Source organism: Microtus oregoni, unplaced genomic scaffold, assembly GCF_018167655.1.
Source record: "Microtus oregoni isolate MIOR12 unplaced genomic scaffold, Mior012 000019F_ref0000042, whole genome shotgun sequence".
In the NCBI taxonomy this organism is placed as follows: Eukaryota; Metazoa; Chordata; class Mammalia; order Rodentia; family Cricetidae; genus Microtus; species Microtus oregoni.
This window is the reverse complement of record NW_024543078.1, coordinates 37,792,949-37,816,034: the sequence shown is the minus strand read 5'-3', so window position 1 is coordinate 37,816,034 and position 23,086 is coordinate 37,792,949. Positions and strand designations below refer to the sequence as shown.

The window sequence follows — 23,086 nt, the reverse complement described above, 5'->3', positions numbered from 1 at the left end:
CTGATCTACACAGAGTTCTAGGTCAGCTAGCGCTACACAATGAGACCCTGTCTCAAAACAAAGAAAAGTCAAAGCACAGAAGTCAAAATCACCCCCAAGAAGACTGAGAGGAGGGTTGGTGTCCTAGGAGGGACCTCCCATCCACGATGACTCAGCCTTCCCACCCCTTTACTGGATCTGTCAGTGGTGCATTCAGCTTTCTGACAGCCCAGGTTCAAACCTCAGAGCATTTGTAAGTTCTTTCCTCTAGCTTCATCCTGAGAGAGGCCTAGTCCTCTGTCCTCCTCTTGGGAAATTCCATGCACTAGGCCAGGTTCCCCCTCCATCTGAGAAGGCTGGACAGGATCCTAACTGGCACTACAAAAGCATCCCTTTTCCTGAAAACCACCTATGAGCCACGCCCATTTGCATCTTCCTAAAAAACAGTTCCAACCTTGCTAACCTGCTATTCTGAAATCTTGAACATCTCTGCACTATCACGCTGTGAACTCTACAGAACATATAGCTGACTTGTGATCTCAACACAACACCAACTTTTCACCAAGTCTACCCTTCCAATCAAATAACCTTATCTGTATAGCACTGTGAGTTCTGTTGTCCTGTGGCTCCTTATCTCACTGGCTAAAACCCCATCTCAGTGGGTGTTCCACCTTAAAATGCTGATGCCTCACAGTTTCCCGATTAGTCCCACCCCAGCCCCCAAGTGGCAGATTTCACTGAGCCTGCTGAGGAGGCTGCTCAGGAAAGTAGTCTACCTGCCTCATTTCCTTTAAGGGTCCTAACATGCAGGCCACACTCACCTAAAATCCCTGCTGCAGACAAAGACAAATGTTTACAAAGAATGGCTACTCTTTTCAGAGTACTTCTAAAAAAGAATAAAAGCCTTAACTGACAGTTCTTAATACATCCTTCAGACAGAGCCTTGTATTATCAGATATCTTGTTAGATGATGTAAATATTACTGTTTCTAAAACAGCTTGTCATCTCAGTACTATTGCCACTTGGGATCAAACGAGTCTTTGTCATAGGGTGGCCTGTGCGATGTAGGATGCTGAGCAGCAGCCCCACTCCCACATTACATTAGTATCCCAGTAATACTAGCCATAGATGGGTCAAAAATAATTCTAGATATTACCAGCTGTCCCAGGAGATTAAAAAAATGCTCTGGCTCCAAAAGAACCACTGTGCTTTCTTGCAAGTAAGGCTCAATGACTTAAAAAGCAAAGCAAAACAAAACAAGAAAAAGTCAACTATGTAGGCTTCCATGGGTGACATAAATGCCCAGAGGAAGTACCACAGGAGGCAGCCTGCAATAACCACTCACCACCTGTGCACAACCATGAAGGCTTAGGACAGGTACTACGCTCTAACACTAAAGCAGAACAAGCTAAATAAGTAAGGGAGACGGGGCCCAGCACTGAACACCCAAGAGAAGCTCACAGGGCCTGCTTCCTAGGTCCTTTTCATGGGGCTGTTTGGGGAGCAGAGGTGTGGCTAAGCAGTCATCACTAAATCTTCCAGATAATAAGCACATAGGGTTTTGTGAGTTGGTGCGGGACAATTGTCTATATTCTGTCAATTAAGTTTTAAATAAATGCTGATTGGCCAGTAGTCAGGCAGGAAGTATAAGTGGGATAACCAGACAGGAAGTAGAGGCGGGTCAATGAAAACAGGAGATTTCTGGGAAGGAGGAAGCCCATTCCTCCTGAGTCCTGTCTCAACCACAGAAGGAAGATGTGACTACCCTGCTAAAAAAGGTACCGAGCCATGTGGCTAACATAGACAAGAATAATGGGTTAATATAAGTTATAAGAGTTAATAAGAAGCCTGAGCTAATGGGCCAATCAGTTTATGATTAAGGTAGACCTCTGAGTGATTTCTTTGGGGCAAAACAGCTGTGGGACCTGGTGGGAGGACAGAAACCTCAGACAACAGTGAGCGACATTTCTGTTGTCACTACTACTCAGCCCTTCACAAGAATACTGAAGCAGCCATATGTGAACAAAAAAACCAACCAACCTTAGAAAACAAAAAGTGCTGGGCACGGTGAGGAACACATGCAATTCCATCACTCAGGAAGCAGAGACAGGAGATCAATTGATCAGTACCATCCTCTGCTACATGGTAAGCAAGCTCTAGGCCAGACTGGGTGTGTTATGTCAGACCATGTCTTAAGAAAAAATGCCAGGTGATGGTGGCGCACGCCTTTAATCCCAGCACTCAGGAGGCAGAGGCAGGCGGATCTCTGTGAGTTCGAAACCAGCCTGGTCTACAGAGCTAGTTCCAGGACAGGCTCCAAAGCCACAGAGAAGCCCTGTCTCGAAAAACCAAAAAAAAAAAGAGGGCAGGGTAGGAGGAGGCTCTTTCCCAATAAAACTTTACTTAAAAAGCAAATGGTGGGCCAGATTCCTGCTCTGTATTACACAGTCTATCTTTCGTGGATGCACATTTTGCTCAGAGTGTAATACCAAAAAAAGTTGTTTTCCTGAAAACTTTGTCATTTTTGTCTGACTACTCCGAGTCTTAGAAAGATAGTTCCCATATTCTTCGGCTACTGGAGGCTTAGAGTTGAATTTAGTACAACGTTCTAGCTGCTTTACAAGGTCTTACCCTATAATGCTTTTTCTTTTCTTGAATTTCCCTCATCTAGGCACATTTTTATGTGGGGAGGGAGGAAGCACACATTGGATTTGATAGGTTATTTTAAAAAAGGACTTTGACATGAAAGTTACAAGAGGGATGAGGGGGAAGGGGAGAATGAATGGCTATGACCTAAATATACTATATTCATATATGAAATAACCAACGAGTAATAAACAAATACGCATTAACTTGGCATAATTCAGCTTCAATACTAATAGTTACTCTTTGGTGCCAAGTCACCAATACCCCCGGAAATAAAATCCCATGGATGGCCGGAAGGTGGTGGCACACACCTTTAATTCCAGCACTTGGGAGGCAGAGGCAGGTGGATCTCTTGAGTTTGAAGCCAGCCTGGTCTACAGAGTGTGTTTCAGCCCAGCCTGGGCGACAAAGAGAAACCATGTCTCAAAAAACCAAAACCAAACCAAACAAATCCCGTGATGATCATAGTATTTGCATACCTTTGCAAATCATCCTGCATGAGTCACATGTCAACCTTCTGATATTTCAATATAGCACTGTCGTCCTCAAAGCCACACTCTAGACTCACACAGCACAGTTTAAACAAAACACAGAATTTAAAAAAATTAAAAATCTTATAATGCTTCAGGTTTCTGACTTTGTGTCGGATGGAACTCATCCACAGCTGTCCTGCAGCATAGGCAGCCATGGGCTGCAGGCTGGACACACGTGCATGAGTTTAAATCATCTCTAATGACGGAGAGTACCTAATACAGAGAACAGCTATGACAGCGGCTGCTGCACTACACCACTTAGAGGTCTGTACGTGTTCAGAATAGACATAATTTTTTCTCCCAGTATTTTTTTTAAATATTTTATTATTTATTATGTATACAATATTCTGTCTGTGTGTATTCCTGCAGGCCAGAAGACTCCATTACAGATGGTTGTGAGCCACCATGTGGTGCTGGGAATTGAACTCGGGACCTTTGGAAGAGCAGGCAACACTCTTAATCTCTGAGCCATCTCTCCAGCCCTCTCCCAGTATTTTTGATCTATAGTTGATTGATTGTGGGTGGATGTAGAGGGTCAATTATACAAATTCTAATAATGGCTGATGCTGACCGTATACTGAGCCCCTGCCCAGCACCATGCTGTTTATTTACATATGCCAATTACACATGTAAGATTAGAAGTATGCTCATTTCTAAGCATATAGGTATTTCCTTCTATAATTTCTTTAACTTTATTTCATGTGCATTGGTGTGCAGGTGTCAGATTCCCTGGAACTAGAGTTACAGACAGTTGTGAGCTGCCATGTGCTCTGGAAGAGCAGCCACTGCTCTTAACCACTGAGTCATCTAGCCAGCCCACATATAGGTATTTTCTATTGTTTTTAATGACTGGCGAAAAACTTGCTTGCACTATTATCAAAAATGTGTTCATTATGATTTCTTTCTCTTGTAATTTGTTGAAAAAATTTGTTATTTCTAACATTCAAATAACTAATAAAACAACATTTTAAATTACTATTAAAATAAATTACTATTTCCTCTTACAATGAAGAAGTAGGTTCTAAAGCATAATTAGTTCTAAGCACAGTCAGTTCCAAATACCTCCTCGGCATTGAAGCCAAGATTTGAAAGCAGGTCTCTCTCCACTGTATGTTGGAAAATTAACATAAAATGTGTTTTTATATTTTATAATAATAAAAATAACAAAGGCGCTGGGCGGTGGTGGCACACACCTTTAATCCCAACACTCGGGAGGCAGAGGCAGGCGGATCTTTGTGAGTTCGAGACCAGCCTGGTCTACAAGAGCTAGTACCAGGACAGGCTCCAAGCTACAGAGAAACTCTGTCTCGAAAAACAAAACAAACAAACCAACCAACCAAACAAACAAAAAAGGCATGCAATTTAATTGTGTGTATATACAGGAAGATCCCTTAGTGCCTCTGGTAAGATATGAATTTTTAAAAAATATGTAATTTATTTTATTTTATATTCACTGGTGTATGTGTGAGGGTGTTGGATCCCCTGAAACTGGAGTTACAGGCAGGTGTGAGCTGTCATGTGGGTGCTGGGAATGGAAACTGGGTACCCTGGAAGAACAGCCAGTGCTCTTAACCTCTGAAACTTTCCAGACCAAGAGTTGAATTTTTAACTTACATATCTTTTTTGTTGTTGCTTGTTTTTTGAGACAGGGTCTCTCTCTATAGCTCTGGCTGCTCTAGAACTCACTCTATAGACCAGGCTATCTCGAACTCAGAGGAGATCCACCTGTTTCTGCCTCAAATGTAAGCCGCCACGCACGGCTTACTTTATATATATCTTTACAACACCAGGAGAGACATTCATTCCTATGTACTCTCTATGGAATTGTCCTCTATTTACTATTTCTAGGTGTAGAACTTGTCCACCTTTGTTTTATAGGTAAATTTCACCACACAAAATAGACCTATTCGACTCTGTTGACTTTTCTTATAATAAATTCTAAGTCTAATTCTAAGACTCATCAATGAAGAGTCTCCTTAGTCCAAAGTAAAAGACTTTGGGACTGGAGAGATGGCGGCTCAGTGGTTAGGAGCACTTGCTGTCCTTCCTAAGGATGTGGGTTGTATTCCTATCATCCTCATGTAGTCCACAACTGTCTGTAACTCCAGTTCTGCAAGATCCAGAGCATTCTTCTGGCCTCCAAGGCCACTGGGCACACATGCGGTACACAGCATACACACAGGCAAAACAACACCCACAGACATAAAATAAAATTAAAAGTTAAAAAATATATATATTATGGGCTGGAGATTTGGCTCAGTGGTTAAGAGCACTTGTTGCTCTTACAGAGCCCAAGTTCAAATACCAGCATTCACACAGTGGTTCACAACCATCTGCAATTCCAGTTCCAGGGGACCCAATGCCCTCTTACAGGCATGCATGTGGTGCACTGATACACACTCAGTCAAAACACTCAATACACGCCGGGCGATGGTGGCGCACGCCTTTAATCCCAGCACTCGGGAGGCAGAGGCAGGCGGATCTCTGTGAGTTCGAGACCAGCCTGGTCTACAGAGTGAGTTCCAGGACAGGCTCCAAAGCCACAGAGAAACCCTGTCTCAAAAAAAAAAAAAAAAAAAACACTCAATACACATAACTCAATACACATAAAACAGTCAATACATATAAAATAATAAAATTTTAAAAATTAAAGAAAAAAGAAAGTAATCTGACTAAAGAAATCAGCCGAGTCTGTTTTAATTCAGAATACAGTATACCTACTACACTCGGATGAGAAATGCTTGGTTGATGATGAGATGAGAGAGCTCAGGTCCCGACAGGAACTGCGCATGGCTATTTGAGTCACAGATAAGGGCTGTAGACAGGTATGGCAATGTCCATTCACCGCGCATGGCTATTTGAGTCACAGGTAAGGGCTGTAGACAGGTATGGCAATGTCCATTCTTGGAAAACCAAGATTCCAAAGAGGCAAAGTGGGAGCTCGGGGAGCTGCTTTTCTGACTTCTACTAAATAAGGACTCTTTAACTCCTCCCACCTCACAAGTCCCCTCCTCTTAGCCAGACCCACTCTATATAACCCTGGTTCATCAGATCTCCGTAGCTAGTTCTCTACAGTTAGTCAATTTCATACAGTCCTTAGAAGCCTCCATAAACACCAGGGAGCCCTATCTGCCTCCAAAGACCAGTCAAAACAGTAATTACTAATGCTAATTACAGAGCAGGTTTTGAGTCAAGCCTTGAGGGTCATGAATGTAAATCCCAGTTCTACTCTGTACTCTAGAAAGCAACTTCTCTGTTCTTTATTTCTACACGTACAGAACTGAATAAAGCTTTTACTTAACTGACAGGCTATGCTACAAGGTGCAATGAGGTAATGTGGTAAGTAAAGAATTGTAAGGCCTGGAAGGCCCTCAGTGACCTTACCCAAACCTTTCATCTGACAAATAACTGGAGCCCAGAAGGTAAGGGAGCTGCCCAGGGCCACACACCATTAGCCTCGACATAGGCTCAGGCCTATTTATAGATGCTGGTTGGTTTTTTTCCCCTACCACTTCCAGTCATGCTTTTTTAAAAAAAGATTTATTTATTTATTATATATACAGTGTTCTGTCTTCATGCATGCCTGCATGCCAGAAGAGGGCGCCAGATCACTTTACAGATGGTTATGAGCCACCATGTGGTTGCAGGGAATTGAACTCAGGACCTCTGGAAGAGCTCTTAACCTCTGAGCCATCTCTCCCGGCCCCCTGCCATACTGTTATAAACTTATCTTGGCTTTACAAGGAAGAGAAAAATAAGAGTTCAATCCTTAAATATACACATTTCAAGATGCTTGTAAAATTTAAAAGGACAGACGCTGCAATGTAGTAGTGATAATGAGATTTGTGGCAATCAGGTGAACCACACAAGCTGCAATGAAAACTGGTTCAGCAATGAAAACTGGTTCAGCATTGGTGTGTTAGGCTGCCCTCTTACACAAATCTCTCCCATTCCCCTTTGCTGATCTGAACACCAAGGCACCTAAAGCCAAATTCAATTTCAGCTATCCCTCAGATCCAGATTCAGTCCAATTTCATCTTCCTAGAGGTGAACAGAAGGCCAGTTTGTGCCAACGGGATGGGCATGCACAGGCTGGAGTTTGGACTAACCTGAGGGTAGAAGGCAGATGATGCCGTGCGTGGGCTGCGAACAAACTCCATAAAGAAGGCCCCGTCCTGAAGTCAGAGGAGGAGGAAGCAGCAGCAGCAGCAGGTGTAAGGTAGCCAAGAAATGGATTGTGTATGAGAATAGGAGAAGGGGATCAAAAATAAGCAAATAATAAATGAAAACAAGGAGGCAAGGAGAAAACCAGGACATGAGGGAATGGGGTGGGGGTGGAATAGGGAGCCCAGAAAGACAATCTCCAAATGCAAAGCACGAGCAAGAAATCACACTTCAATTCGCAGAACACCATCTATGTGGGCAAAAAGTACAGCCAAGCTCCTTGTGTGTACCTATGGCTTAGGTGCTTTTAACTTCCTTCAGATCTACGGCAAGGAAGAGGGAATGGCCCCAGAGCAGTGTTGGGAACAGAACGGTAAAGGCAGCAGTGAAATCTTGTCCTTCAGTCTGTCTGGGAACAAACAGCCCTCTGAGAGAGAAAGACACTGAAGCCTAAGATTTCTTCTGCCTGATAGTTATTAAATGTGGCAGCAAAGAATCAAGGAGAAGTCTTGCTTAATCTTCTGTGAACATGGGGTGCAGAGGCAGCAGTATCTGCTCCTCTACTGTTTGTGTAACAAAATCAAGAAACAAAGACATTTATAAAGTCAGGCACATTAGCACCAATGCAGTGGGCTTCCTGAAGAACACCCTGCTCACATTTATAAAGTCAGGCACTAGCACTAATGCAGGGGGCTTCCTGAAGAACACCCTGCTCTACTTGTGGCTATGTATTTGTGGCTGCCCATGTACTTGAAGCAAAGATGACAAAGAGGACATTTCGAAGAGCTTGTGATCCTTCAGAGCCTTTTCATTCTGCATGCATGATTATCGCTGCAATGCAGGAGTGGCAACAGCTCAACCAAGGTATCTGCTCTCCTTCAGTTCTAAAAGTAAAACAGTGAGATATCTGGATGTTCACTGTATCACCATTGCCAGCATCTTCCAGGAGCCACCGCAAACTCATGCAGCACACCCTGGAAGGGCATGACTGAAGATGCAGACGCATCACACCCTCCGTAAGAGGCACTGCCTCCAGACATGCCAGCTGACATCTCATAGCAGTTTTGCTTCCCACTCCCTAAACCTGGAGTTCACAGCCAGCACCATAGCTTTCAGAAGTCGGAGGAGTACAGGGTGCATCCCCAACAGCAACTAATGTGTGGTCTCTAGGGTATTTCAACTTCCTATAATTTTTCTGCTTGTCCATTTTGCCTTTGGCACCATCCCTAATGCTGAAAAATGACAATGTAGAAAGGTCAGGAAAGGGCTGGGTGGCGTTAGCCCATCCCAGACCGTTACTGCTGAGGCACTGATGATACTGAGAGAGCTATGCCACAGAACCGAGACCAAGTTGTTGTTGTTGTTTGGTCAACAGAACTTCCATTTTGTACACAGACTCCCTTTGGAACCCACAGCTCTCCCCTTGGGCAGGAGTCAGCAAACTACAGCTTGTAAAGTAAGTAATCTGGCCACTCCCCTGATCTGCACAGGCTATGAGCAAATAATAACTTTTTATTTTAAATGAATATAGAAGAACTTAGGAAGGAACCTTATTTTTCCCATGAAGCCTGAACTCCACACACAGGGTTGTTGATCTCTGGTTCACAGTCTCCAAGATGCCTACAGCTTTGGTTGATACTTTTCTCATATTTTAATCCCTAGAGTATAATCCTAGTGATTTATACCAAGGTAATTAATCATACCTGTAGTCAAATAACTGCCACAAGGAAATCCATGAGCATCATTTACAACTTCATGATATAGATTAAATTCTATAGTACTGGTAAGAAATTTTCCTTCCAAGACAGTTGTTTTTATGTCACCCTGGCTGTCCTGGAACTCGCTCTGTAGAGCATCTAACACACAGAGATCTGCCTGTCTCTCTCCTCAGTGCTGGGATTAAAGGTGTGTCCTATAACATTCAGCTAAAATTTATCTTGAAAATGAGAAATCATTTACATTTTAAATAAACTTTCTGTGCGAATGTAGTATTGGAATCAAACCCAAGGCCTTAAGTATGTAAACTAAACTCTCTACTTCTGAGCTAGACTTCCAGCCCATAGCTACTTTAAAATACATTTTAGGGATTGAGAGTTTAGTGCAGTTGTTCTAGAGTACCTACCTGCCTACCATGTTAAAGGCCTTGGTTGAATTCCTAAAACTTAAAACAGAAAAAAAAAACCCCACAAAATCCCATGTAGTAATATTTCATTTGCATTTTAATAAATAAAGCTTGGCTGGAGATCAGAGAAAATAGCCACAGTGGTGACACAAACCTTTAATCCCAGCACTAGAGAGGACTATAAAACGAGAGGAGACAGCTCTCAACAGTCTCATTCTGAGACTCCTGGAGGCAGGATCACCATTTTGGACTGAGGCAGAGGTTTAAGAGTCAGTGGCTGGCTTTTTTGCTTTTCTAATCTTCAGGCTGAACCTCAATTTCTGTCTCTGGGTTTTTATTAATCCTGCTACAAACCTAAACATAACTTTTAAAACATGACATGGGAAACCTTTATAATATGAGTAAAATTAATAAATACAAAGTTAGATTTGCTTGCATTTTCTTCTTTCCCAATATTTCTCAGGAGTCTTAAAGAAAAAAAAAGTAGGAATTCCATTATCAAAAAAGAACAGGCTTGTGTGGGCGCTGCTTCAGGAATTTCCAATTCCCCTCTGGTAGAGTGACGGTGGCCCTGAAGGGAAACTAGATGGCAAATTCCACAACTCGAGTGACATCTCAGGCCTGGAGCAATAGCACTCTGTGTGGCTGTTCCCAGGCTGCACCTGAGCAGAAATCCACGTATCACTACTATCAACAGGGAGATTCCTCGACGAGGGATAAGAGAACCTTAAGATAGTTTGTGGTAGAATTTCTCTACAGTTTCAGCACAATTGATTCTGCATTCGTGGCGATAGATCATGCTTTCATTTGGGCTCCTGGGACTACACAGCAACAGTCCCCGACTGGTGAGCCACTTTTACCTTTCGTGGGCTGTCCACATAGGTGGGAGTCATAGCAACACTGCTGCTCTCAGCTGCCTGAGTGGAACTTTTTCCATGCACAGTTGCCTGCTGCTCTCCTAGGCACCTGAAGGAAAGAAAACACATGACTGCAGCTTGCTGGAAGATCTCTAGGGAAGGACCAAGTTAGTCTACATGAAGACAGCACAGCTGTTTCCACCTGTGAAATACACTTCTGCCTTGCTTTTCCTTCAGGCCCTACATGGCACCCTTAATACCATTAAATTGTCCTAAACAGCCATTTGTCCCCCACAGTATTTCAGAAAACACCCTAGGGCTGGTGAGATGGCTCATTGGGTAAGGATGCTTGCCACCAAACCTACCAGCCTGAGTTTGATCACTGAATGCACACGATGGAAGAAAAGAACTCACTTGTGTAAGTTGTCCTCTGACCTCCCCACACACTGTGCTATCCCACACAAACAAACATGGTAAAAATAAAAAGCATTCCCAGAAGCAGGGTGCAGTGTCACACATCTTTAATTCCAGGTGGCGCTCCGTGAGTCTGAGGACAGCCAGAGCTGCAAGTTAGAGAACTTGTCTCAAAAACAACAAAAAATAAAAAACAAGCAGTCCAAGAAAGACAAAATATTATGTTTCCACTCATACACAGACCCTAGATTTTAAAACACATGCACACACACATCTATATATACACGGCACAGAAGCAGAAAGAGCACAACGAAGGAAAAAAGAGGACCAGAGGAAGGGAAGGAGGAGGAGGGAGGGCAGGGAGTGGAGAGATAGGCAAGGGATAATGACACATATATTACTATTTCATAATAAAACCCATGTTTCTCTCTCTCTCTCTTAATTCATTTTACAAACCAACCATAGCTCCCCCTCTTTCTCCTCCCCACCTCTCCCTACCTGGCCCCCCATCCACTCCTCAGAGAGGGTAAGGCCTCTCACATGCAGTCAACTAAGCCTGGCATGTCGAGTTGAGGCAGGACTAAGTCTTTCCCCACTACATCAAGGCTGAGCAAGATATCCCACCACAGGGAATGGGCTCCAAAAACCCAGTTCATGCACCAGGGATAAATTCTGGTCCCACTGCCAGGGGTCCCACAAACAGACCAAGCCATACAACCGTCACCCACATTCAGAGGGCTTAGTTCAGTCCGATGCAGGCTTCTCAGCTGTCAAAAACTCATGATTTTTTTTTAAACCATTATTTTGAATACTAAAAGTTTAGTTTAAAAAGAAAATCACTGGTTGGGAATGTTGCTAGCCGGTGGTGACTGTACAACTTTAATCCCAGAATTCAGGAGGCAGAGGCAGGCCGGTCTCTGTGAGTTCGAGGCCATGCTACAGAGTGAGTGAGTTCCAAGACAGGCTCCAAAGCTACATAGGGAAACCCTATCTTGAAAAACCAAAAAAATAAAAAATAAAGAGAAAAAAAAAGACAATCAGCTGGAAGAATGACTCATTGATTAAGAGCACCGAATGCTCTTCCAGAAGACGTGTGTGGATTTGATACCTAGCACTCACGTGGTGACTTAACTTCAGTTCCACGGGATACAAAGCCCTCTTCTTACCTCCTTGAACACCAGGCATGCATGAGGTACACAGACATGTAGGCAAAATACCCATATACATTAAAAAAATATATCATTGTGGGCTGGCATGTGCTTACAGTCCCAGCTCTTTGAAAGGCTAACCAAGATGATCATTTGAGCCTAGGAATTTCAGGACAGTCTAAGGAACAGAATAAGACCTCATTCGTTCAACAAAAACACATTCTGAAGATCAGTATTGTAGTAGCATGCAGTATCAACTAACTAGGGGGATATATATTAGTTCTATATACTTTAAAGGGATTGATGTCAGTTTTTGTGACATAATTATATTCCTTCCTTCCCAAGCCATTGGGTAAGACAAGAAAGATTTCCTTAGAATATATCATCTTATCTCAGTTCTGATGTATATTTAATGCACAGCTTTGTGTTCATTTTCCAATTTTTCCCCAACTACGACGAATGGAATGCAGTGTATCCTAGGTAATATAAAGGTGGTTTAAAGTATATGAAAGATAAAAAAAACCCAGCTTTAACCCTCTTTATACTATATATGATATCCAATATAAATATTTATCGCACAGCACAGTTTAGGGGATAAGAAAAAAGTCTATACATTTAGTACAGACTTAATTTAAAAGAAAAAAAATTACATTTATTTATTGGGGTGGGGTGTGATTCATGCCACAACACCCATGGAAATCAAAGTTAGAAGACAACTCACAAGAGTTGGTTCTCTTCTTCTATCATGCTGGTTCTGGGGAACATAGTATGTCAGGCTTGGCGGCAAAAGCCTTTACCCACAGAGCCATCTTGCCAGCCACAGGCTCAATTTTAGATCAGTGGGAGATGAATCCACAAATACATCACCCACAGACAAGGAGGACCAATTCCACTGCTGCTACTCGATACTTCAAAGCCAAATCCTTAGTTCTGGCCTATTTTCTTCAGCAGCTGGGAGCATTATTTAGGGGGTGGGGCAGCTCCAACAGCAGAGCAGTTTGGTCTAAGTCAGTGAACGGTCTGAGTGCTGTCAAAACCCAGATTACCTCTGAAAACTGCTCCACCTAGCTCTAGTGCTCCTGCAGGGCCCCGGAGGCTGTCACTGGGCATGTGATAGTACTCCCTCCCACAGGTGTTGAGCCCAAGAACACTCCTTAATAAACAGTTTACATACGAAATTCTATCTTGGTCTGTTTCCCTGGCAACCTAATCTGTTATGTTTCTCTTATTCTGACTCTGTGTGTGTACGCATGTGCTGCAGAGATCAAACCCATGCTCTCACCACTTTTGTTACCTGACTGTGAGATAACCAAATATAAGTAAAAGATAAACTAAAACAAAGAGAACAAAGAGGTTAATTTATATTAAATGCAGAGACCCTGCATATTTAGCCAGGAAATATCCACACTCAGAGACAGTTCTGTTTTCTCTAGCTCCCTGTCTACTCACACCACTTACCTTGGAACAATGCTCACGCATCATTTTATCTGTAACAGCAGTATCTCTAAAAGAAAATAACTTTTTTTTTTTTTTTGGATTTTTGAGACAAGGTTTCTTCACGTAGCCCTGGCTATCCTGGAACTCACTCTGTAGACCAGGCTGGCCTAGAACTCAAGAGATCCGCCTGCCTCTGCCTCCCAAGTGCTGGGATTAAAGGCGTGTGCCATCACTGCCTGGCTGAAAATAACTTTAAAAAAAAACATAACCACAATCTAAGATTACTCCAACTGTTTAAGAAACATTAGTGTGTCCAAAATAAGATTCTACGAAGGCCTCTGTTTTGCTGTAAATAATCTCTTAAGTCTCTTTTAAGGTCTAAACTCCTCTTCTTTCTCCTTATCCTTGTAGCTCATCTATCCCATAAATGTATATAATCTAGATGTGCTGAGTTCATTCCTTTATTATTCCATGTTTTCTTCTCTGTACCCTGTACTTCCTGAGAACTATAAGCTTTACCTAAAAGTTTAGTCGGATTTAGGTTGAACTGGGAACACAGATTCCTCTGTGGTGCTGTGTACTGCTATCTGGGGTCCATGACAGGCTGCAGATGTTGACCATTCCTAGATTCTTCTTCTGCGGTGCTGTGTACTGCTATCTGGGGTCCGTGGCAGGCTGCCGATGCTGACCATTCCTAGTTCCTTTAATGCTTTAGTGACCACACAGAGTAATAGTCTATCATCCCTTGTTATTTATTAGCGAGAATATTTTAGAAAGAAAAAATCTCGAACTGCTTGGTTATTCTGGGGTATAATTTATAGAGGAAAAGCAAAAAGCACACTTGCTTTTCTTCTTTGTCCACCAATATCAAACTGTCTTTCTCTTATTACACTGTAACACAGTCTGCTTTCAGTGTTCTTCTGAGTTACAACCATAAACAACACTATGACTTTCTCTGGCACGTCTTTATGGCTGTAGCAATTGTACATGCACACACAGTATGTGTTCCCTCATATGCACATAGCCATCCACTTTCACTGAACTGCCTTCCAGCTGCTAGCCCCCACATTAGGAACAGGCATTCGTATCTGGGTGAGACTACTCCTGTCTAATAGCTCAGAACCTTCTACAGCAAACACATCTGGATGTGAGAACATAAACAGGGCACATTGTATTCTAAGTAAGGAGGGAGCAGCCAATCCCACACAAAAGCTGATTGGTAAGCCTTAAAGTGATGGCAGGAGCAAGTCAGCTTACACTAACAGCAAGACACAAGTAGGCAAACATCTTTCGACATATCTGTAGGATAGGGCACTATCACACTGTTAGCCTGCTTTTTAGCATGGAGCCATCCTGCATGGGACATGAGAACATCTGTCTCATGTCTGCTTTTACTCCAATTTGGATACACTGGATTATCCTCATCTAATAAAAGCAGAAAAGCCTGCAGGTCAACATCTGTGCCCAGGCTAACACACTGTTGTTAGTCAACACAGAGCTAACTCCACAAGAGCCTGATAAAGGGTATGTGCCTACAGATAAAGACCAGCAGGGAACTGGAGGAAATGGTTACAGTAAGATAACAAGACTATAAAAACTTACAGCCCTTTCTCAAGTTGCTGTAACCTTGGTTTCCACAACAAATACAACTGAATCTATTTAGTATAATAGAAAAAAAATAAAGCAAACAAGCTGAGCAGTGGTGGTGTATGCCTTTAATTCCAGCACTTGGGAGAGAGAGGTGGGCAGATCTCTTTGGGTTCGAGGCCAGGCTAGTCTACAGAGCGAATTCCAGGATAGCTAAGACTACACAAAGTAACCCTGTCTTGAAAAACCGAACAAACAAAACAAAACAAACAAACAAAAAGCACTGTGTAAATAAACACTATATTAACGTCTAGCTTCTATAACCTCTTATAATCTACCTTGGGCCTCTTCAAAACTAGCACATCAGCCAGGAGCAGTCACCTGGGGCATGGAAAGGCCTCAGGACCCTGACCTGGCTCTTGTCCCAGGGCTAACGGAAAGCCTCATCATTCATACTGAGGAATGCTACAAGCACAAGATGGCTTTCTTTTCCCAGTCTGAACAGAAAGAAGCTCACTGGTGCATACTAAACAGTGACTCACTGACAAATTAAAATAAGATCTTTTTACCTCGATCTTCACACCACTCCCAGAAACATATGTTCCTTGTTCTTTTCTGCAGTCAAGGAGAACCTGCTGGCAGAATCCTGAGGCCTTCCCTACAAGAACCCAGCCCTCTCAGAAGAGTTCTGTCTAGAGTCCTTCCTTTCCACCCAAACTCTAGCTCCTGGTACTCACCAACCAAGCCATTCTAGGCATGGGACTCATCTCTGAAAATACACTGTGCTAGATAGTTTGATGTTGATAACACAGGCTAGAGATCTCTGAGAAGAAGAAACTGCGATAGAGAAAATGCCTCCATAAAATGGGGCTGTAGGCATGTCTGTAGGGCATTTTCTTAATTAGTGATCGATGTGGGAGGGCCCAACACATTGTGAGTGGTACCATCACTGGGCTGGTGGTCCCGGGTTCTATAAGAAAGCAGGCTGAGCAAGCCATGATGAGCAAGCCAGTAAGCAATACCCTTCCATGGCCTGTGCATCAGCTCTTGACCTGCTTGAGTTTCCATCCGGACTCCCTTTAATAATAAACAGTGATGTGGAAGCATAAGCCAAATAAATCTCCCCATGTTGCTTTCGATTATGGTATTTCATCACAGCAACAGTAGCCATAACTAAGACACACATTTTCACCAAAGACACTAAAAATATATTTCATGATATTAAGGAACTGTAACAACATTATGATTAAATTGTTTTAAAGTTACCCTAAATGGGGAGCACACATGCCACAGTCCAAGTGTAGAAGTCAGAGGACAACCTCCATGGTCAATTCTCTTCTTCACAAAGTGGGTCCTGGGGCTCACACTCAGACTGCCAGTCTTGGTAGCAAATACTTTCATACACTGAGCCATCCTGCCAGTCTTGTTTGGTATTTTTTTTTTTTTAAAAAAGAAGACTAATTTTTCAGAGACACATGATGAAATATTACAGATAACACCTATGGGCTATGAATCAAACACAAGTAGCTAAGAACCAACGATCACTGAAAACCAGATGACTGTAGAGAGGGTCTTACTACCTTACTACACTGGTCAGTCCACATCTTGTCATCTGTTTGAAACTTTCCATTATAACAGAACCAAATCAAATGACTACCAAGCGATTCCTCCCACTAGGAGACCATGTGAGGGTGGCCTGGCTTCCCGCTCTCCACACTGTCCCCAAAGGCATTTGCCCCACACCTCATGCTTTCTTGCCCACTCAACTTTACTTTCTTCCCCCCCCCCCCCCATTTTTTGAGATAGGGTTTCTCTGTGTAGCCCTGGTTGTCCTGGAACTACCTCTTCATGCGATGCTGGCCTCTAACTCTGGGGTGCTGGGATTAAAGGCGTGCGTCACCAGGGCCAAGCCAGACTATTTTTTAATTGCAGGCCTATTTTGTTATGTGACAGTCACCAGGTGTGAGCTTCACCTTTTTGTCATGTAAATGTCTTCTTTAAAAATTTAGTTTTATTAAATGTATATGCCTGTTTGCCTGCATGTGAGTCTGTACTCTGTGTGTGTAGTATCCACAGAGGCCACAAGAGGGAGCTGGAACCCTTGGAAACTGCAATTACAGACAGATGGGTGCCACCATGGGCGCTGCTCTTAATGGTGAGATGTCTCTCCAGCCCTGTAATATCTTCTTAATTGCATACAGAAACCCCTTCCAGCTTACAGGGTGGGGAGGAGTCTCTTAACCAGGCACTTACTTCTGACTAGCTTCCATCTCCAACAGGGCAGACAGAGCTGAGGTTCCTTTCTTCCCAACAGGGGGGCCAGTTGACTCGAGGGAGTGTGCAGAGATGGGCCCGGTCATCTGCAAGCCTTTCATGGCAGTCCCTTTCTAAAGCACAGGAGAGGAGACAGCTCATTAGCCCAGGTAGACCCTGAGATGGCGCTCACTCTGGCATCTTTGGGCCTGGGAACCCAATTAACCCAGCAGAGGAACACAGGTTCTCTGTGTTTACCAAATGATGGAAGAAGCTAAGACGCAGAGAGGTTGGTTAACTAAGTAACTCCAAATCCCTGGAGCTGGAATTCAAACTGAAGTTGGCTCTTTTCACATAAGCATTCTAAATGCTCTAATCACAAGTGATCTTGTACACAGGAGGTAGCTGGTGTGAGAAAAAGAGCCTAAGGTTAAAAACAGGGCCAAAGAAGAAACACTATCAGGAAATTAAAAATAATGAACTACTAATACAATATCTTGAATGAATCCTAAGGCATAATGCTATGTGGAATAAGCAAGCCTCAAGTGGATTTGTATCATATGATAGCATTTTAAAACACCTGGAAAAGACGAGCGGTTGCTAGAAGATAAAGATGGAAGAATGGGACTGCCAAGGGTAGCATGATGCTTTTGTGTTTTTCCTTTTAGTTCTGGGGATCAAACTCAGAGTTTCTCAAATGTTAGCCAGAAGGTCTACCTCTGAGGAACCTTTTGATTGTGGTGGTTGGTAACGTAAGTCCCTGTATTTTATATATACCTGTATATAAGCGCACACACGAGCGCGCACACACACACACACAGATTTATAGAGAGAGAGTGAGAGAGAGAAAGTCAATTATATGTTAATTTAAGCAAAACAATGCTGAATCACATGTGTGCCTGGGTAGCCTCAGATAGATCCTATAACCTTCATAAGCCTCAGTTTCTCCACTGAGTGGCAGTGTATGACCAAAATGAAAGAGCTGGAAACTCTAAAAGGAAGGCCTGCTGCTGTCAACCTCTTAAGAGCTTTTACTTAGCAATTCAGTGACATAAAACACAACAGCTGTGCCCAACTGGTCCCACTTGGAGAGTGCACAATAGGTGCTATGTCCTCAGCTAGAAGGGGCAGCTCAAGCCATAAGGCAAAGTTCAGCCATTGCTGAACTCCCTCTCCTTCATCCTACAATAGACAAGAGCACACTGATTGGAATTTCAGACATGTTGGGTAGTCATGGGATAAATCATCTGGCTGAAGACAGGCCTCTGAGAGAGCAGGAGGTACAGCCTGCATTCCAGGCTAGGTACAGTCCCTGGGAGCTCTAAGAGCCCTCATCCCAGTGGTTCTCAACCTTCCTAATGCTGCAACCCTTTAATACAGTTCCTCGGGTTGTGGTGACCCCCCAACCATAAAATTATTTTCATTGCTACTTCATAACTATAATTTTATAGGGAAGCAATGTCTCGGTTTCAAAGACCACTAGAAACGTGTGTTTTCCGAAGGTCCTGACCCACAGGTTGAGAACTGATGCCTTACCCGAATCATGCGGTCTGAGCGATGGCGCCTGCGGATGCGGTTTAAGCCTTCCACAAAGCGGATGAAGCCATCTAAGAGCTGCCACTCATCTTCATCTGCACGGGGTCTGTCCCCATAGATGTCACAGTGCACCTCCCCTTCTGTGATGCGCTTAGTGGCAGTGACACAGGCTGGGAGAAGTAGGAATCGGGTTCTCCAGAACTTCAGAGACTCAATTAAACTACAGAGGACCAAGGAAATCAGAGTGGTGGTGAGAAAAAGTGGGTTATAAAAGCCTTCCTGGAGAGCTCTCTCTGAAGCTCATGCAAGACAAGACATCCTGTTCTGCTGCCCCAGATGGCTTTGCTTAAGACACAACACAAAACTGAAGACAAGGTGGCTTCTGCTTTAATCCCAGCATCAAGACAATACTTCTGTGAACCCAGTGAAGCAGTTGTCCACCATCAATTACAAAGCAGACAGGAAAGCTAAAACATTATAAATGAGACACCACAGCCACGAGGCTACTAAGCAGCAAGGGAATCCTAAGATGCTGAAAGCACATGTTAACAGGAAGCCTTGCATTTGCTAAAACCCATATAGACCTGTATATAATCACACATGTGAACACATACAAAGAAAGGCAATTCTACCACTTATGAACTTAAATAAAACAATACTGAATCATAGATATATTCCATATTAGCTGGTGGCCTCAGGTGCACCTCTGTGATCCTGAGGTTCCTCCACTGAGTTCGTGCTCAGGGCTGACCCTTACACCAAAAGGAGCACTGTGTCTGAGTTCTGCTTTGTTTTTCCATAAAATACACATGATAAAATATATCACTTTAGCCCATTTTAAGTGTATGTCACATGGCACTGAATGCATTCACACTGCTACATAACCTCCAGCCAGAGTTTTAACCAGTGCAGGTGTGCTCTGTTCTTCCAATTTTAGAGAAAACAGAACAGACACCAGACAAAAGCACAGATGTGGTCAAAGATGAGGCATCTACCCAAGGCAGACGGGTGGGGAGTTAAGGCCTCTCTCTAACCTGAAATCTTCAGAGCCAGCAGAACAAATATACTGATCTAAGTAATTCCACTTGTACTCCTCCAGCCGTTCGTGGCAGAATTCCACCCAGCAGGAGACAAACTCTGAGTCGGAGTGGGAGGGGCAGAGGCTGTAGGTGTAATGAATCTGGGCAGACTCGTAAGGGTACCTGAAAAACAAGGAAGACGCCTGGTATTTAAAAGCAGTCTGTACCCACCACCACCACCATCTCTCTCTGTCTCCGCGGATTTGGCACTATCCTGGTTCAGTTCCCAACTACAGTAATTAGCTCATCCTAGAAAACTATAATGGAAATTTCTCAAATCTTCTTAAACTTTTCATTCTTTTCTACATTTATCCTCTGATTTTTAATATGCTTGATGTGAATCATGCTAAGCTTTATAAGCTGAATCAACTCCTTTTTGGAAGTAGTGAGCTGTAAACCTAAAGCTACTTTAAAGCAAGCCAAAAGTCTAAAGGAATCATTCAACTTCTTATACATGTATTATATTATACACAAAATTTAGTGTATGACAAAATTCAAGATGGCCACCAAAGTCTGTAAACACCCAAGGACTTACTTGGGTAGGTATCGGGTTACTGTGATCATCTTGTCCTTGAGTGTCACCTTATGGAAAGTTCTGCCCATACTCAGCCAATACTGGCCTTCCTCCTCAGGGCGGTTTCTGGACACAAGGCCTAGTAGAAAAAATAATGATTGCATTTATCTGGTAAAGGCTCATTTTTACCACAGTCTTGCTTTTTATAAACGGAGATACAGATAAAGAGAAAAAAAAGAAACAATGTTTTGAGAGGCTGTTCACAGAAGCATTATTCTTGGTTAAAAAACAAAATTCCAGAAACGGTCAGATTTTTAAACCAACTAGCAGCAAATGAGAGAGTAGGGACTGGCAGCATCTGGATGCTGCACTCCAACCCTGATGCCCAGTCCTCTGGAGTAAACATTAACAGGTCAGGGAATACGTGTGGGATCACAATGAAGCTCTGGCCTACCCGAGTCCGTCTAAGTCCTCGTGCCGACTGGCAGCCAACACAGCCTCCGTCTGAAGGGAGCACTGACTTGTTTTATGCAGTTTCTGCCCCTACATATCTGCTTGTGATACTGCTTCTGCCTTCTCTTCCCGAGCCACTAACTGAAATCTTACAGATTAAAAAAATAAGTGTTTCCATTTATTTACTTTGTGTGTATGTATACGCACACAAGCACAAGTACACATGCATATTATAGCACATATGTGTGGGAGTCAGATGACAGTTTGCAGGATTAGGCCTCTCCATGTGGATTCTAGGGGATCAACCTTAGGTCATCAGGCATGGCAGTAAGTGCCCTTATCAGCTGAGTCACCTCTCCAGCCCATTTATAGATCACTTAATACCACCACCAAAGGTTACTTCCTCGGGAAAGCTGTCAGACACCATTAGTCATACGAACATCTTATATGTACCCCTTAGGTATGCATCTCTCCAAATATAAACTCTTATAAAAAGTTCCAAGGACTCAGGTACAGCAGTGATTGATTAACTATGGCTCCAGCCACACAAAGACACTAAGACAGGCAGATTCATTGAGTCTTTAAGTTTGATGCCAGACTAGGAAACATAGTGAATCCTTGCCTCAAGACCAAATTAAATTAAAATTTAAAGTAAAATTCCAAGAGGGCAGAGCTAAATACTGTTTATGTTTTCAATTAGCTCCTGATAAAAGGGCCATGCCCAGAATAGTGTTCAAAAACTTAATTTAGCTGAATTAAATACAGCAAAGGGGGAATAATGAAAATCGGGAAGATTCTCTAAAGAGAAAAATTGTGCCATAAAAAAACAACAAAGCCTAAGCAAGATCCTCATGACCTAGAAACAAAGTGTGCTGCTCTTTTGTTCAGCTCAGGGAGATGGTCACATGGTGGCAGGTGGCCTGGAGGCTCTCAGGAGAAGAAAGGACAGTAGTCTGAGAGGCTCTTCACTGTGAATGGGATAATCTCCCAGGGCAGGCCTGCAGCATATACAAAGAGGCTTCAATCTGGGACCCTGCATTCAACCCCAACCTCTTTACCTGCCAGGGCATGATCTCTAGCAGCAAGTTTCTCCAGGTCTTGCTTTCTGCAAAAAGTGAGGAGCATGCCCAGTGAGGTGCTCCTTCATTTCACTATAAGCACCCTGCTGGTTGTCAGGAAGAGTGTCAGGGGACAAGGTTCATGAGCATCCAGCTCCGTTGCCCAAGTTATTCTAAACTAGGTGTACCCCAGTACTCAAACTTGTATCTGTGGTTAAGTTAATGTGTGCCTCTCCTAGTGTACAGTAAACTCCAAGAGTCTGCTGGAACAAGTCCTACCTTACCTTTATAATCAATAAATCTGAAACAAGGGAGCAGCATGAGCTTGGCCATGAAAGCGATTTTGCCAATAACAATAGTAAGAGGATACCAGGGAATTCAGCATGTCCCTCTGACAACTAGTCAGAAAGAATAAGGCTCACGAATTCGTCAGGACCAGCACGTGACACTAGAATTACAGATTCACAACGGACATTCACCATCCATTCAAGAGCAGACTATGCAGGCTAGATGTGGCCAGTGCCATCTAAAGGTAAATTCATCACTGTTCCCTGGGTTAAAGAAGTAAATAAACTTCCTGCAGCCTCATGAGACCTAACGTCTCTGGCCACACCCCCAGCTCATTCTGTGCTCTGTAACACTAGCTTTCTTTTTGGTCTGCAAAAATTATCAGTGTCTCCTGCTAAAGGCTTCTGCACACACCAGTTCCTCTGCCTGCATGGTCTTCCCTTCAACTTGGCCTCCTTTTTTGTTCCTAATGACTGCTACTTATTTTAGATCTAAGGTCAAACATCACCGCCCCAAGGAAGCCATACCTGACCCTCCAAACCAGATCAAACTCCAAATTAAAGAGGTGTCGTGGGCCTTTAATTAGCTTTTCCTTCCCACTCTGTATCACAGCAGATCCATTTTTCATAGTTTGACAAAAAGTGTTTTCTCTCAATTGAGCTATAAATTCCTTCTTTAGACTAGGAGTGTCAAGAATAAGCACATGTATTTATTTAATGTTTGCTATATGCCCAGGCACTGCAGCTCTACTATGGAGACACTAAGCAGGTGTGACAGGACATACCTTTAACCCTAACCCTTAGGGTTAGGAGGTGAAGCAGGAAGAACACTTGAGTTCAAGAACCTCTCCCAAAAAACAAAAATAAAAAGTAGGATGTACAATAAGAACAGAAGGCAACAAGCAATCCTGAGTGAGGTAAGCCAGACCCAAAAAGAGGAACATGGGATGTGCTCACTCATATTTGGTTTCTAGCCATAAATAAAGGACATTGAGCTTATAATTCATGTTCCTAGAGAA

At 43.1% G+C, this 23,086-nt stretch overlaps 1 protein-coding gene across 15 annotated transcripts in view; it reads right to left on the bottom strand.

Moving 5' to 3' along the window:
- Positions 1 to 23,086, bottom strand: part of LOC121459396 (GATOR complex protein DEPDC5) — a 124,494-nt gene that overhangs the window by 27,234 nt on the left and 74,174 nt on the right. For 11 of the 15 annotated variants that reach the window (XM_041669107.1, XM_041669106.1, XM_041669121.1 and 8 more), the window contains 6 exons: positions 20,291 to 20,408; positions 19,711 to 19,878; positions 18,677 to 18,896; positions 17,141 to 17,274; positions 10,305 to 10,410; positions 7,268 to 7,333 (listed from right to left, as the gene is read on the bottom strand). In XM_041669107.1, coding sequence (XP_041525041.1) covers positions 7,268 to 7,333; positions 10,305 to 10,410; positions 17,141 to 17,274; positions 18,677 to 18,896; positions 19,711 to 19,878; positions 20,291 to 20,408 — 812 coding nt within the window. The remainder of the gene's footprint in view (positions 1 to 7,267; positions 7,334 to 10,304; positions 10,411 to 17,140; positions 17,275 to 18,676; positions 18,897 to 19,710; positions 19,879 to 20,290; positions 20,409 to 23,086) is intronic. The other 4 variants (XM_041669115.1, XM_041669116.1, XM_041669117.1 and 1 more) reach the window with 1 other exon arrangement.